Source organism: Mustela nivalis, assembly GCF_964662115.1.
Source record: "Mustela nivalis genome assembly, chromosome: 12".
Lineage (NCBI taxonomy): Eukaryota > Metazoa > Chordata > Mammalia > Carnivora > Mustelidae > Mustela > Mustela nivalis.
Genome location: NC_139031.1, coordinates 79676074 through 79693575, shown reverse-complemented (window position 1 = coordinate 79693575; position 17502 = coordinate 79676074). Strand labels below are relative to the sequence as shown.

The 17502-nt window shown below is 35.7% G+C and overlaps 1 protein-coding gene across 1 annotated transcript in view; it reads right to left on the bottom strand.

Moving 5' to 3' along the window:
- GNAT3 (G protein subunit alpha transducin 3) overlaps positions 1-17502 on the bottom strand; it is a gene marked incomplete at both ends in the record, with an annotated part of 54463 nt that overhangs the window by 23914 nt on the left and 13047 nt on the right. The window contains 2 exons of the mRNA XM_082692718.1: positions 1492-1633; positions 7790-7832. Of these exons, the coding sequence (XP_082548844.1) occupies positions 1492-1633; positions 7790-7832 (185 nt within the window). The remainder of the gene's footprint in view (positions 1-1491; positions 1634-7789; positions 7833-17502) is intronic.

Below are 17502 nucleotides of genomic sequence, written 5' to 3'. Positions count from 1 at the left end.
ATGGAAGCCAGAAGAGGTGGGTTTTGCCCAAAACACTCGCTGTGCAGGCTACCTTGCTAATAGTCTTTGGCCTTTATTTTTCACATCTTTAAATACGGGGCTTATACCAGGTTGCTTCTGAAGGGCCAATTTAAAGTCTCAGATCCTTAGGAACAGCCAAAGTCAGAGGGATAACCAAACTATGCTTAAATAAAAAAGGAGATCACCAAGTCTAGGAATGGTAAAGAATACAAGGATATTGGAGTTGGGTTCTGGCAAATTCCCCTCTTACATGTGAGAGGGGAACTGTAACCTAAAGAAGGTGGTGACTTACTGGAGCCAGGTTTGGGGAAAACTAAAAATGGAAGAGAAACCTAACCCAATTCCCGACTGTGCTTTACAAAGCATCTGCCCTAAAGACATACTTAGAATTGCTGTGCTCTTTGTTGGAAAATCACAGAACAAGATGAGGGTTCACCATTAAAAATTTATTTTCATTAACAGCATAGAAAAGGTATTTTTTTTTTCATCCTAATGGCATCCAATGGTAATTTACATAGTCAAACCCTAAACTTCTGGAAGGGTAGGTAGAGTAAAGTACAAAGGTCATATTCTTCTCTATAATTAACATGTTCTTCCTCTCTTTCTTACTGTTAGCGGACAGGGTATCTAAGTTTACACTGGGAGCAGCTCAGTGGATACCATCTGGAAGCAACCAGCTGCTCCAGGACAGAACAAATGGAAATGAGTGTTTTCCTGTTGATCAGGCACTCTTATTCCTTTTTTGCATGTGGTTAACTATTGTTCTTTGGAGAATGCTCTGTGTTTCATTTGTCAACTAAAATAGTTCTGTATATTTGCACATAAACGGTTTGAAACGAAGTGGGTTTTTAATGTATTTTAACATAAAATTATTATTAGAAAATATAAAATAGAATGAAATGAAACTGTTTAGAAGCTACCTTATAAACATGACTCTGACTACTTGAGTGTATCTATTATACAGACATCTTAATCACACAATTTTGAATTCTTTTTAAAAAAATTAGCACTCTAAAATAGTCATTTCCCTGCCCAGCATTGTCTTTATAGTTATTGTTGAACAGTAATAATTATGTTATTACTATTATTATAATGTTATAATGTTCACTCCATGAAATGACTCACAATTAAACTAAGAAAATAAAAATGGAGTTACTGCAGTTTGATTTTATAGAATAAACTCTTTCGTATTTAGTAAATACCATTATTTTTCTTTAATACAGTATATTATTTGATATTATTTGATATTAGGTTTGATTCCTAGGAAAATAGTTAATGCCAAATAAGATTATGGCACACAGAAAGTTTCATTTAAAGAAAAAATCTTACACCAAACAGAATTAAAGTTTCCAAAATTCATATTTTATGTTCTTAAATTTTTGGTGTAGATTAGTACTACAAATTTAGGTCTACTGTTTTATGGCTCAAACTCCATTGTAGGACTACAACTGTCATTATTTGTATACTTACTGCACTTGTGGGATTTACATAATCAATCCCAAGGGTAGTCATGGCTTTCACAATAGCTAGGATGGATTGCAGTGTATTACTGTAAATTACTGCTTTGAACTCCATGCATTCTTCCTCACTGTAACCATTCTTATGGATGATCCTGTAATTTAAACATGAAAAGCTTTTGTGAGTTGAGCAATTGGTTTTTTAATAATATTAAAACACATCAACAGTAATTTGCTTGAATAAAATTACAGTATATATTTGCTACAAAAAATATTACCCATATGTATATGTTAAATCTGAACAATTTTATGGCATTGGATTTTATTATTATCCTTGAGATTTAATACAATATTTTCTTTCTGGGCTCCTTATGCTAAATATAAAGAGGACTTAAAAATTGCCCTAGTAAACCAGTATTTAAAATGAGTAAATCATGAGGAATTTTACTTAGAAAGCTTATTTATTTCAGAAGAAAAATTTCCAGATTCGTAGGACAAAGAAATATACAGAGTTCTGTAACTAGTCTTTGTAACATGATGTTGATGTCTAGAGGAAGCAAAGTAATTTACTAGAACATTCATTTCTTTTCCTATCACTTAAGACACACTGGAAAATAGAAGTGCCTGCTTTCTATTTATAGTATTAACAAAGGCATCTTTCTCTCTCTCTTTTTTTTTTAATGTAGGTAGTTACCTGCTGTTAAATCCCTTGTTACTTTTCCATCTGTGTACGTGCCACTAGTTCTCAAAGTTGAAAGGCTTATGTTACTTGGTTGAACTCTCTTCCTTCCACTCACTCAATCAGAACTCAGCGTTTTAGTTTTAGAATAATAGATTAAAATAGATTTACCTTCAAAAGCTAAAATCTCTGCATATTCTAGTTATTTTATTGTGTCTTTATTGTATAATATGTTCTTGCTCCTTTTTGTTGCTGTTTTTGAAGTGCTATCTGTAGGCATCATTTTGGAAGTCATACTCCTGTGTTTTACAACTATTCACAGAGAGGCTTTAGCATAGGGAAAAGAATACAAATGCCCCCCAAGATATTAAAACTTTTAAATACAAGAATTTTTACAGCCAAAGGAGAGGTAGCCCTTATATCCATTATTGACTGTTTTTGATATTTGCTTGCCAGTAATTGCTGTATTTCTATTTTAAGCATGGCCATGTTTATCTTGTTGGATTAAACAAATAACTTTAATGAGTAAATAAAGCAGACAACTAAAGTTTGTAGAAAAATGCAGTTAAAGTATCTTTGTGGATAGGGGCGCCTGGGTGGCTCAGTGGGTTAAGCCGCTGCCTTCGGCTCAGGTCATGATCTCAGGGTCCTGGGATGGAGCCCCGCATCGGGCTCTCTGCTCAGCGGGGAGGCTGCTTCCTCCCCTCTCTCTCTCTCTCTGCCTACTTGTGATCTCTCTCTGTCAAATAAATAAATAAAACCTTTAAAAATAATCTTTGTGGATAGATCAAGAATAAGTTCATTAAAGAAATCTCAGTTTTTTTTCAAAAACTGAAATTGGGAAGTTATTTTAGTTACTAAATTAAAACGGCAGTTAACAGTAAACTTGGGGCATTTAGGATTTCTTTCTGGAACAAGTTCTGATTCCTATCCTTTCATCGTAGGATAATGAAACATCACAAGGCAAAATGGCAAAAGCATACTTTAAAAAAATCCAGCTGTAGTAGGACTTTAAGCAACCTTGTTTTTCTGGGGACTGCATAAATACATTTTGGTGAGATAGAGCTTTGTACTTGCGGTTGATTCCTAAATCTGTGCCAACTAATGAGCTTTTAATGAGCATTTTCTGCAACATGGGGTATTATGTGCTGAAAAGAATGAATGAGTTTTACTTTCTCTCTTTCCCAAAAACCTATAGGCTAGAGCTCTATTGTCCAATATAGTAGCCACCAGCTGTTATTTAAAATTAAATTCCTCATTCACACCAGCCACATTTCAAATGCTTAATGGCCTCATATGACTCGGAGCTGCCATATTGGAGAGCACAGAAAGAGAATCTCCCTGTCACCATAGAATGTTCTATTGGACAGTAGTAGATTTTGGAAGGGTAGAGCATAAAATCCATTTCTGTGCAATGTGATAGTATTTAGCAACAGTGTCTGCATGTGGTCCAATAAACTAGAAAAGAAAAAGTGATAAACTTTATTGGGAGTAGTTATAAGGGATCACGATAGACTGCCTGAGAGCAGTGATGATCAGTTGAGTTTTCAAGGAGAAGTCATTATTTCCAGATAGTGAAAAGGAAGAACATTCTAGGCAGAACGATCAGTTATGACCAAATAGATGGTTACAGTGATTAAGCTTTCAGTGTATGCCAAGAACTGTGTTAAGTGCTTATATATCTTCTCATTTCTTGCAGTAAGTCCTTTAAAGAAGGTAAAATTATTACCTACATTTTACCGGGAAGAAATGGAGGCACAGATAAATGAAGGAACGACCCCTAACTTATTCAGTATGTGGTACATATTCAGTATGTGGTACATATTCAGTATGTGGTACGCACTCTGATTTGGGAGCCTGTGATTTTAGCCGCTAAGCTGTCCTGTCTTCTGTAGTCAGCAGAAATATGTGAGTTCAGGATTTCTGGGTGTAGAAAGCAGGAAGGGGGAAGTCAGGGGACCTGAGAATGAAGAGAGATAAGAGCTGGATTCTAAAGTGCCTTGTGCTTCCTTCAAGGAGTCTGTTCTTGACAGTTCATGAAGAGTACAGTTCAGGAAAGAGATAAGTTTTCTTTTTAAAGAAATCCGTTGGTGTTGGTGTGGATACTGCAGTGGAAGAAAGAAGAGGGAGGGAAAGAGTGTTTTGCAGGATATTGTATTAATCCAGTTCAGAAATTCGAGGTGGTTTTTTTTTTTTTAAGATTTTATTTATTTATTTGACACAGAGAGATCACAAGTAGGCAGAGAGGCAGGCAGAGAGAGAGAGAGAGGAAGAAGCAGACTCCCTGCTGAGCAGAGAGCCTGATGCGGGACTCGATCTCAGGACCCTGAGATCATGACCTGAGCCGAAGGCAGTGGCTTAACCCACTGAGCCACCCAGGCACCCCAGAAATTCGAGGTTTTTAAGCTAAGGCAGCGACAATAGGGATAAGGGACACTCTCAAAGACGGAAGTTGTTTAGATGTGGCAAAACTGAGAAAGTGAATGTCAGCATATCTACACCCGGATTAATTGCTTTAGAGGCTGCAGCTGCTGTAATTCATTGTAGGGGCATGGAGGCCCGCTGGGGAGATAACTTAGCATTGTTTATTCTGATTTGGACCTATCCATAGAATATGGAGGTAGATGTACCTGCTTCCCTAATTTAGACAGAGTGAATGTGAAAGAAATAATCTGGGAAGTCTGCTTGAAGATGAGAGGGAAAATCATTGTACCTTAGCAGTTTTCATTTGAACCTATAGAGTAAGCGAAGAAGGGGGCCAAGTGCATTAGAGACACCAGCAGTTAGGTGGAATCTGAGAATCAAACAGGCAATTAGGACATAAACTAGGAGTTATTCCAAAAGTCAGGGTGATGTTTTAGAAGAGAAAAGTCCAGTGGAGTCGAATGGAATTAAAATAGGAACTCATGAGCATTTCAGACAAAATGGCAATTGGAGATAATATTAATGCTATTAAGGGCAGTTGATGTGGCAAGCCAAAGGCAGCAGTGATGAGAATGGTTTAAGGGTAAATGGAAGGTGGAAGGAAGAGTGAAGAGAGTTAAGGCAGACTAGTCTTCACAGAGTCAACTGAAGAAAGTTAGGAAGGAGGTAACGAGGAGACTCCCTTAATAACAGAAGCAGTGCTTGCTCCTTGCAGAAAATGGGAAAAGCCCAGCAGTATTCAAGATGAAGGTGCAATGTAACTTTAAATCCAAATATTGAGAAATAACTATCATTGAATATTGGCCTATATTATTCCTTTTAAAAAACTGTATTTTGTCATAGTTGGGGTAAAATGTTCATGCAGTTTTGGGTCTTAGTTTTTCAGCTAGTTTAAGTATTTTTCTATTACAACTTTCTCATGTACATGAAACTTGTAATGGATGCAAAATATTGCAATTGAAAACTGGTCCTACACTTTTGCAAACTGTTTCCTTGTGTTTTATTTTAATTTAGGGTACTTTAATCTCTCTCTTATTTCTCTATTTTAAATAAGACTAATTTAAACCTCTTGGTGTATAAACGTTCATATTTTCATGTTTATGTCATTTTACTTTTGTGCTTTTGAAATTTAGATTATTTTACTAGAATTCTCAGAGACCTATTTATATCAGAAGTTATTATTTTCCTAGGTTTTTAGTTTGATTGAAAAATTATTTCTACAGATTTGCTATAACAAATAATTTTATTAGTAGTAATGAGAAATATTAAGTTCTCAAAACCTCACCCTTATTGGGTAATATTATTTAAAATTGTTTGCTAATATGGTTTCACTTATTTGTGTAGCATAATAAATAACATGGAGGACATAGGGAGATGGAGAGGAGAAGGGAGTTGAGGGAAATTGGAAGGGGAAGTGAACCAAGAGAGACTATGGACTCTGAAAAACAACCTGAGGGTTTTGAAGGGGGGGGGGAGGTTGGGGGAGCCAGGTGGTGGGTATTAAGGAGGACACATATTGTATGGAGCACTGGGTGTGGTGCAAAAACAATGAATTCTGTTACGCCGAGAAGAAATTTTTAAAAAATTAAAATAAAAAAAAATGTTTGCTAATTTACTAAGATGAAGAATAGCTCATTATTGCTTTATTTATTTGTTTATTTGACAGAAAGAGAGAGAGAGAATACAAGTAGGCAGAGAGGCAGGCAGAGAGAGAGGGAGAAGCGGACTCCCCACTGAGCAGAGAGCCTGATGTGGGGCTCGATCCCAGGACCCTGAGATCATGACCAGGGCCTAAGGCAGAATCTTAACCACTGAGCCACCCAGGTGGCCCTCATTATATTGCTTTAAATAGATATTTGAATTTTGTCTTGTGTGAACTGTCTGTTCATAATCTTTTCCCATTTATATGTATTGGGCAGCTTATGTTTCTTAGCAGTCTACATGACTCTTTTTATATTATGACAGTCAGTTAGTTATCATATTTATTATAGTTTTCTTTCCTAGTTCTCTTTTTAAATTTTATTATGGTTTGATATATTTAAAGGGTTTAATTTTTAGATAGTCAAATAACTGTTTATTTTTTGCTTTACTGCATTTAACTTCATAGAGAATGGAGAGGTAAATAGGATAGGAGGAACTCTAGCATGATTAGAACTGAAAGAAAAGAACAGGTGAACACAGTGGGAGTGTGATGGGGGTGTGAGATGATTTGCATGAATGGATGGAGCAGTCTGAACAATGATCAGGAGAGACCAGTGTCCTGTTCTTTAAAGACAGAAGAAAAGGTAAAAAATTTGGTTGCAAGTACATGTGTCAGGAAATTCCAAAAGTGAGACTTAAATAATTGTTGGTATGGAACTTACATGACCTTATTACCTGAAAGGAAAGAAAAAAAAACTAGTGATTTAGATTCTAAATAGACAATCATATCATTGACTGGGATGGAACCCTCGTGTGACATATTCCAAAGGACAAGATCCTCCAACATGGAACGAAAAATAAGCCAAAAAAAGGACTATTTTCTTCTCCTAAGGCAAGAGTTGTTCTTCAAAATTCTCCAGCAGTGATGGAGCCATCACTTAAAAGGCTTTACATCACTTAAAGGGCTTTACATAATCCCTTCCACTTACCAATGTAAATTTTATTCGTTTAGACATTATATTCTTGAATTTTAGAGTTTTTGCGTTTGTTGTCTCATTAAGAAATCCACATCTATTTATTTCATTATACAAAGAAAAAAAAATAGAGAAAAGAAATACAAAGATAAATTGAAATCCATGTTAGTAGTAACTTTAAATAAGCACTTTAGTCCCAGGCAGGCAAAAATGTCAATTTAGGTTTAAAATACCATTTCCTCCTAAATTCAAATGGGTCATTGATGGACGTATTTTGAAATGTTGATGGCTTATACCCACAATACCGAAGTTCTAGATTATGCCCAGATGAATATATTTAAAACATGACTGCTTTGAGTGTGCATCTTGTTGAGAGGCAAAATTTAAAAGAAAAAATGGAAATTGCAATATCACACATCAGTTATGCTCCCTGCGAAAGGATAGGAGAGAGGCTCGCCAGGCAAATGAGACAGCTCTGCCAGTAACTACATGTACAGACCATCTGTCAGAGTTTCCCAAAGTATTTCTTTTCAGACTGGTCAAGTACACAGACAGCCTTCAAATACCAAACATATAAAGTAGTGTATACCTACTTCATTTGTTTAACGATTGTACTTTTTCCAGATTCTCCCGCACCTGAAATGAAAAGAGAGGAGTGTTATCAATTGCTACACTAAATTCATATAGATACTAAAACCTGGGGTTGTCATTTTCTCATGGGTAAATCTGGACCGGATAGCTTTCCTATATAAAGAAGGAAAATAATCTCCGTCAAGTCTTGAAAGCTATTAGCTGCCTACTTTTCAGGACAGCAGAAGAAAATAAAACCCTTCTATATTGATGTTAAATCCAGCTATAGGTCTGGCTTCAAGGTAAAGAGTATCTTCTAAAACAAGAAATGTATATTCTCAGGGAAATAAAATTATTGCATTGAACATAATTTGGAAAGCTCTATCCCCTGGGTTTGCACCCCAAGGACAGTGATCCCAACTTTGCAGTCTCTAGAAAATGTCTCCCAGGATGTCTCCTCATATATCATGTTTGATTAAATAGCAGTAAAGAAAGAACACCAGATGATTGTCTTTTATTTCCAGAACTGTTTGAAGCCTATCTTAATTGAAGAATGGACTCTCGTCTTTATTATTGTGTTTATCTTCAAACATAGGTGTATTCTGCTTAAAGGAAAGTTAATAACACAACACTAAGCAAACCTAAAGAGCCTGCAGATAACAATGATGCAGGAGTATCTGAAAATCCATTACACACTCCATGGGAAGGAACAGGGGTGGCAGTGATAACATAGAGAACCAGTCGCATTTACCTGGAACATTTATTTTAGTTGATGATATACAATATACAACTTTATTTTGGTATGTTTGGCAAACATTGTATAAAGAGATGGCAAAGTCACGTGATTTTTTAACAAGATTTTATTTATTAGCGTATGAGCAGAGGGAAGGGGCAGAGGGGGAAGGAGAAGCAAACTTCCTGCTGAGCAGGGAGCCTGATGCAGGGGTAGATCCCAGGAACCCAGAATCATGACCTGAGCCAAAGGCAGCTGCTTAACCAAATGAACGACCTAGGTACCCCAAAATTCACATGATTTTTAAAATATAAAGGGAAACTTTGATGAAAAAATTTGATTATTTCCAGCTATGTCTCAAGGCCTTTCAAGTATATTTCTGGAATGTCCTTTGCCATTAATATGAGTGTTGACTTGGGAAATGGAACCCAAGAAGTACTGAAATGAAGTGACCTAATCTAAGTTTGAGGGTTTGGCTCTGTCCCCATGTGTGTTTGTGTGTAGCTGCAATATCTTTGGTAAATTCGTTAGGCCCTTAATTCCCTTACCTATAAGCTAAGAAATTTACCTCACAAGATTATTAGAAGACTGTAATGACACAATAAGCATGAACTTATCTGCCAACTACCATGCAAAATAAAACAGAGCAATGTACTTAAGAAACCAAGAATGAAAGAAAATCTGTGGTGTTTTGTAAAGAGAAGAGTGTCAAAATGCCCTACATTTACCAGATGAATCATGCTGGAGCAACTGCATGTCCATGTGGCAAAACAACACTGACTTATATGACAATAGGCCAAAATTAATTGAATTGATTCATAAACATGTATGTGTTTTTGTATATAATGATACTCTTTAAAAGTTCTAGAGCAATATGTAGATGAAAAAAATCTTTTCAAACTTGAAGTAGTCAAAATGTCCTTAGATAAGACATTTAAAAAAAACCCAAAATAGCAAAAATTTGAAAATTGATAAATTGGACTTGATCATTGTTAAAAATATTTGCTCTCCAAAAGACAGTATCAAGAAAATGAGATGACAAACCACTGACTAGGAGGAAACATTCACAGCATGTATGTCAGGTGAAGAACAGGTGTCTAGTTTTATAAAAATTATTGTCAATTCATAATGAAAAGACCTAAAAATCCAATAAAAATTAGGAAAAAACCTGAACCGACATTTCTCAAAAAAAGATATGTGACGAATAATCTTATGAAAAGATGCCCAACATTGCTAGTAATCAAGGAAGTACAAATGGCACCATAAAGAGATGGCATTACATATCCAGTAAATTGGGGTAAAATTTAAAAGATCTACAATATCAAGTACTGACAAGGATGTGGAGCAACTGGAAGGCTCTTAACACTGCTGATAGAAAACCACATAGTATAGCCACTTTGGAATATGGCCGGCAACTCCTAAGATGTTAACACATAAATCTGTCATATGATCCAGTCATTGCACTCAGGCATTTACTCCAAATAAATGAAAATATACATCCTCACAGGGATTTAGACATGAATGTCCATAACAGCTTTGTTTCTTAACCCTAGAGCAGTAATACCCAAATGTCCGTTAACGGGGATGATGAACAAAATGTAGCCCATCTTTAGAATGAAATGCTACAAGCAGTAAAAAGGAACACACTATTGGCTCATGCAACAACATAAATAAACTTAAAATATTTATGCTGAGGGACAGAAGACAAAAAGTTTATTTACCCCATATAGTCCCTAGTATATTTGTTTCACTTACATAAAACTCTAGAAAGTAAAACCAAAGCATAGTGAGAATGCAGACTAGTTCTTCCTGATCATGGGAGAGGAGAAAGGCAAGTTGTAAAGGCATGTGAGGAAAATTTGAGGGTGATGAAAATTTTCGGCATCTTTAATTATGGTAACACTGATGTCATGGGTGTGTATGTCTATAAAAACTCTACAAGTTGTACCCTTTCTGTATTTGTAATTTATTATATGTAGATTTTATCTCAATAATCTTGTTTAAAAAACAAACACCATCACCAACTTAGAACATTAACATTGTAGGTACTTATCCATTTCACCAATTTTTAAGGTCTAATAGTACCATAATATCACTAATATATGTGTGCTTTATAAAGTAGGATATTATGTTTTTATGGCTATATTTTAAACAGTAGGGTGAATGCAGGCAGTGGGACTCAAGACTGTTTATATAAGAGTGTTGATTAAAATGATGACTAATGTGAGGATGGCTGCCATATGAAGAGTCTAAAAATGGATATGACTCCTGAGAGAAAATGATGGGAGAATTTAGTTAAAATTACTGCAATATGTAGGGCATATTGTATGGAGTATAAATGGGATATAAAGACATGCTTTTTAGTGCACTTATGTGATAAATATCTATTTATCTTTAGTGCATTTATCTACGGGATAAATATCTATGTATTTATCTCTCTGTGAAGGAGGAGGTAGGGAAGGAGCAACCACTTGAACTTTGAATGTTCTGATTTTATAGATGGGAGGATTTTATAGATAGGAGAAAACCAGAGTCATCATGAGTTGGCAAAGCCTGATAATACAGATTTGTTCATAAAATTAAGATACAATCACCTATAAATCTGGAAAGTATTGGGGGAAATTCAGTATTTTGTAATTGATATGAAATTGTATTTTTTTAGAATGTATCCTTGGGTTACAACTAACCCTTATCCATGCAAATATGATGTTAAAATATGGTATTGACCAAAGACCTGAACTAAAATACCAAAGAGTCAAATATTTTGGTCTTCTTATCCTAATTGCTGTATCTTTAAGAGAAGCAAGGGGTGTGATAGGTTACTGGCAGCTCCAAAAACTGGGTCATGGGACATCTTCGAAGTCTCAACGTGCCTGTTAACTTTGAACAGATTTCAAAGTAGCACAGCTAAGGCAGTTTTAAAATTTCCCAGGAAAAATCAAAATGCAGGAAAACTAATAAACGTATATCCCTTACCAGCATGGCAGTCAATTGCCTTGTTTTACCTCTGTTTTTATGTAAGCAAAAGTAGTATGACTTTTTGTAACCCTCAATCTCAGAATTTTATTTAAATTTATATCAAGATATGTATTAAATTGGAGGATCCTGACTACCCTGTTTCACTTTTTAACTTCTACTATCACCCACTTTATTCTGTTTTCCCTACTCTGCTTTTTCCTATCACTCACCTTATTCTACAAACTTACAAATTACTCATATGCTGTTTTTAATTTTTCTTATCTGTCTTCCAATGCTGTGAGGTCAACTGCACTAGGGCGGGGGTCTTTGTTTTGTTCCCTGATGGATCTAAAGCACGTAGAAGTGTGCCCAATCGTAGAATTTCAATGGAATAAATGAATTCTGTAAATTCATACTTTGGAAATAAAATTTTGCCCTCTGTCTTGTATATTTTTCACATTGCAACATTTCTGCCTGAGTGGCACTATTTTCTTAAGCTGTAGTGACACCTAAATTTAATTCTACTTCACAGCGAATTTGTATTGTCTCAGCCTATCTAACTGTATCTAGTTTTATCTGAAACAGCTGCTCACCCTATATAGTAAGGGTATCAGTGGCAAAGTTATGGGAAATGAAATTTTACTGCCTGGTGGGGATAAATGAGGACCCCTTGGGTAAGCCTCCAGCATACTTTTCCTTATGGCTTTATATTGGTGTGGTTCACACCACACAGTGTAAAATTTGATAAATGCAAAATCAGCGACATGAATTTGCTAATATTTCTTTGTAGACTTTCTAAGATGTAATCAAACATGAACTGACAGATGGGGCAAAACCATCTCATTTACTAGAAACTGCTATGTCCAAGGGTAGAATTTTTGAGGGGCAAATAAAAATCACATTAAAATATCACCTCTTGGGGGCACCCGGGTGGCTTAGTGGGTTAAAACCTCTGCCTTCAGCTCAGGTCATGATCCCAGGGTCCTGGGATCCAGCCCCACATCGGGCTCTCTGCTTAGCAGGAAGCCTGCTGCCCCTCCCCCCCCCCAACCTGCCTCTCTGCCTACTTGCGATTTCTGTCAAATAAATAAGTAAAATCTTAAAAAAAAAAGTCACCTCTTGGGGGCGCCTGGGTGGTTTAGTAGGTTAAAGCCTCTGCCTTCAGCTCAGGTCATGATCCCAGGGTCCTGGGATCAAGCCCTGCATCCCGCTCTCTGCTTGGTGGGGAGCCTGCTCCCCCACCCCCCACCCTGCCTGCCTCTCTGCCTACTTGTGATCCCTCTCTCTCTGTCACATAAATAAATAAAATCTTTTTTAAAAATTAAAAAATACCACCTCACCTATCTTCAGAAGACAACTGGCTATATTATTTTGCATGGCTGAGCATTGCTTGTTTGCGATAGTGGTAAGAGAAAATCAATGAGCTTTGTACCCTATCTTGGTTTGCCAGCTTTAGAAAATTTGTTATTTTGCTTCAGGCTGTGTATCACTTTGGAAAAATAAAAAAGTTATCTGGCAAGATTATAAAACTGTTCTTGGTAGTTTTGTTTTATGTTCTCTAATGGTAGATGTAGACATAAGAAATTATAGCATCATCCTCTGTAGGTGATGGATTTGGAGAATATCTCTCCATTTTATATGTATAGTTATATTTATATTTATAAATAATTTGCTATATAGTCTTTTTGCTATATGGAAAACTACAGGGTCATAGGGATGTGGGCCGAAAGCCAATGGGCCCAATAGGGACTCTCTTGCTTATTCATGCCATGTGTATTTAGTGTTACATTTTGTTCAATCAGAATGGAAATACTGGGAAAAAAAAAAAAAAACCTTTGGAGAAAATATGAGACTGAGAAAAGGAACTCATTTCTGACTATTATATTTAATTGGTAATCATACAGCACTAAGATCTGGCATGTTTCCAAAATTATTTCTGAGTCTAGAGGGTATCTTATAATAAAATGATCATTGATGACCTTTCTTGGGTAAGCAGAATAATCAGTCATGTTTAAAAAACAGTATGTGGGTTTTTTTTTAATGGACCTATATATGAAATATGAGTATTTTCTTTGGAAGACTTTACAAAGGATATCTAGACTGTTGCTTGCTCCGTGTAGTGACCCTAGTCTTCTATATGAACATCCACTACAGTCAGCTATAGCATTAATGGGAAAATTCCTGAAGAAAAGTCAATCTCTCTAAAATCTCATTTATTATCTGAAACTCTATAAAGTTACCTCTGAAATAAATGATCAAGTCTCATTCTCACAATCGTTCTGGGTCATAGTTCACAATAACCATTCCATTCTTGTACGATGAGATCATGTTACAGAGTCAAATATAGACCTCAAAACAGCATGTTCACATAGGCTGAGGGTGTCCCGAAATAATCTCTGCCTTCCAAACTGGTAATTACTAAAATTATTTTCTGGGTCAAGGGGTACTAAGGGAATTTTATTTCTTGGAAGTGGATGATGTTTCAAATAATTAAATATTTAGGTTTATGCCTCATGCTTTAATACTCATAAATTATTCCTAAGAATTAGAGATTTTATTCCATATTTTTATTGAAAATATTAAAAATAATGTTAAAGCTACATGGTATCTATCCTTGTAACTGAACTTCAGCTGAACATACTCTAGGCTTGATTGTTCATTTGCTAAAAGAGGCAAAATAAGAATAAACACTTCAGCTTGTTATCCTGCATAAGATTTCTTGTAGGTGGTTTTAAAAATCACACAGTTGTGCAGTAGAATAAAACCGTAGAAATCAACCAACTATGCTATCTCTTCATTCTGTGCATGAGAAAAATGGGTCTAGTAGAAATTGTGATTCTCACCCAAAGTCCCAAACCTACCTTAAAACAGAGAAGCTGTATCTTCTGACTCCTATGTTAATGCTATAACGTTGTTGCTTTTTCAAATATGTTCTGGTAATGTCAATATCAATATGATTTGAACACGTAAGGTATTTTAAATTCCTTCATTTTGAATTAATATGAAAGCAGTGTACTTGTCATAGATACTGGGATGCAGTCTATGCTTTTCATCCATTTATAGCCTGCAGGCATGGAAGGTTTTTAGGGTCACCCTTTGGAACCAACTTAATTTTGTTGCACTGACTCTTCCTCTTTCTTACAGAGCAACAACAAAATTATCTGTCTCTTCCACATGACAACCCTTCAAATCGTCTAGACTGAGGGTAGGAAAATGTGATCAGCACTTTGGATTAAATACAGGCTCACAGTTATTTCTGACTTCGGGTATCTTGATCAAATTTAATCGAGGGTCAGTTTTTTCTTTTACAAAATGGGGCTATTAATGTCTACCTCTTAAAATCTGGGCAGGTTAACTTAGAGACAGGAAATACACAGGACATATTTAAACTTACAGTGAGTTCTCAACACTTTCTTTTAATTAAAGCATGCTCTCTCTCTTTCCTAAGAGACTTCCAGTTTAATATGTCCTGTTCCTTTAATCCTCTCTTGTAGAACATATATTTCAACCCCTTCCACTCAAAGCTGGGTGAAAAACAGTGTTTGAAATACTGGTACTGAAAATTGTGCCGTAGATATCAGGAGATTTATCAACAGCACTGAAAACTCTGATGTAGCAGGATAGGAATGCAACCTAGGCTGCCCTTGCCCTTGGTGCTTGTTTTTAAATAGAACACTTAATTCGGACCATGATTCATTTGCCGCCTCTTTTTTTTTTTTTTTCTTCTCTAACTGTATCACATTCTTTACCTATATTAAGTTTGGAGTAAGTTAAGATTTTCCTACTTTTACTCCACACCACCCCTTTCACATACTACACACACATCATCTGTTTTAAACTTCAGTTGGAGATCTCGGTTAAATTCCATTTCTTTTTGGACCAGTCATTTCTGGTAGTTGAATTCTGGTAGTTAGAATTTTGACTTTGTCACTCTATGTCACCAAACTCTGAATCTTATTTGAGTGTGAAATGCTGAAAATCCTCCTTCACCCAAATCCCTGGTAAGAGCATTGAATAGGAAAGGGTGAGGGGCAGGAAACTGCGTCAAGTCCCTGAATCATCATTAGTGTAGCTAACAATACAAGCCTTGTAGTACACAGAGCTGACGGTAGTTACCTGTGGCAACCACTGAAAGTTTTTGTACATATTGCTTGTCTGGTTAAGGGATTGCCTTTATAGCTTATTTGATAAGCGTTTTTATCAGGAATGGATGAAAGAAGTTTATTGTGTTTAGTTCAGCTTCTATCATAACTATAACGATTTTTCTCTTTTAATGTGGTAAGTTAGTGAACGATATTTATGTGCTAATACTATTTTAACCATGCAGTCTTGGGATAACAAACCCCCCATACACATTTTTTTTTTTTTAACACTTTATGCATTGTTAGAGTTAGCTTGCTAGTATTGGCTTTGGTCTTTGTATTTATGTTTCTGAGGAGGAAGATTGGCCTGTAACTGTCGGTTAAATTTTGTTGTTAAGTTGTCAAAGAATGCATTAACAAGTACTCTTTCTTTATGTAATTTTAAGTGATTTGTTCATGAGCTAATTGATAGGAATTACTTACAAAGCCATACTGGATTTTCAGATAAATCTGTACATTTTCTTTTGCCAGATAATAAACAATAGTTCAGTGTACACTTATTTTTCCATTTTATTCTAATAATCTTAAAACCTGCAGAAGTTTGAGAAAACAGTTCATTGAAAACCTCTATTTTATTTTTTAAATTGAAGTATAATTAACATACAATGTTATATTAGTTTCAGGTATACAACATATTGATTCAACAATTCTGTACATTACTCAATTGTATATATTGAGTATATAATAAATGCTCACCAAAATAGGTATAATCATCATCTGTCACCATACAATGTTATTGCAATAGTATTGACTATATTCCCTATGCTGTACTTTTCTTCTCTGTGACTTACTTAGTTTATAACTGGAAGTCTGTAATTCTCTTTATCTCTTTCGCCCATCCACTGGCAACCACCACTTCTTTGTATTTAAGAGTCTGTTTGGTTTTTGTTTGTTCATTTGTTTTGTTTTTTAGATTCCACGTATGAGTGAAATCATACGGTATGCATCTTTCTCTGACTTGTTTCACTTAGCATGATATCTCTAGGTCCACTCATGTTGCAGATGGCAAGATTTCATTCTTTTTCATGGCTAAGAGTGCATTGTATTTACCACATCTTCTTTATCCATTTATCTATTAGACACTTGCGTCTATTAGACACTATATATTGCTTCTTGTAAATGATGTTGCAGTAAATAGACAGAGGCATATGTCTTTTCAAATTACTGTTTTCATTTTCTTTGGATAAATATCCAGCAGTGAAATTACTGGATCATACAACATTGCTACTTTTAATTTTGGGGGAAAACTCTAAGCTGTCTTCCATAGTGGCTACACCAATTTCCATTCTCACCAATACGGCATGAGGGTTCCCTTTTCCACATCCTTGCCAACAATGGTTATTTCTTATCTTTTTTTTTTTTTTTTAAGATTTTGTTTATCCATTTGACAGAGATCAGAAGTAGAGAGGCAGGCAGAGAGAGAGAGAGAGAGGAGGAAATAGGCTCCCTGCTGAGCAGAGAGCCTGATGTAGGGCTCGATCCCAGAACCCTGGGATCATGACCCGAGCCAAAGGCAGAGGCTTTAGCCCACCAAGCCACCCAGGCACCCCTTATCTTTTTTTGATACTAATGTTTCTGACTGGTGTGAGGTGATAGGTTACCATGGTTTTTGGTTTGCATTTCCCTACATCTTATGGTTTTGATTTGCATCGTGAATGATGATTACTGATGTTGAGCATCTTTTAACATGTCTGTTAGCCATCTGTAGGTCTTTGGAAAAATGTTCAGGTTCTCTGTGTATTTTTTAATTGGATGACGATTTGTGTTGTTATATAAGATCTTTATACATTTGGGATATTAATTTTCATATAGGTGTACATTTATTTCTTGGCTGTCTGTCCCGTACCATTGACCTATTTGTTCATTTTTATGCCAGTGCCATACTATTTGAATACTAAAGCTC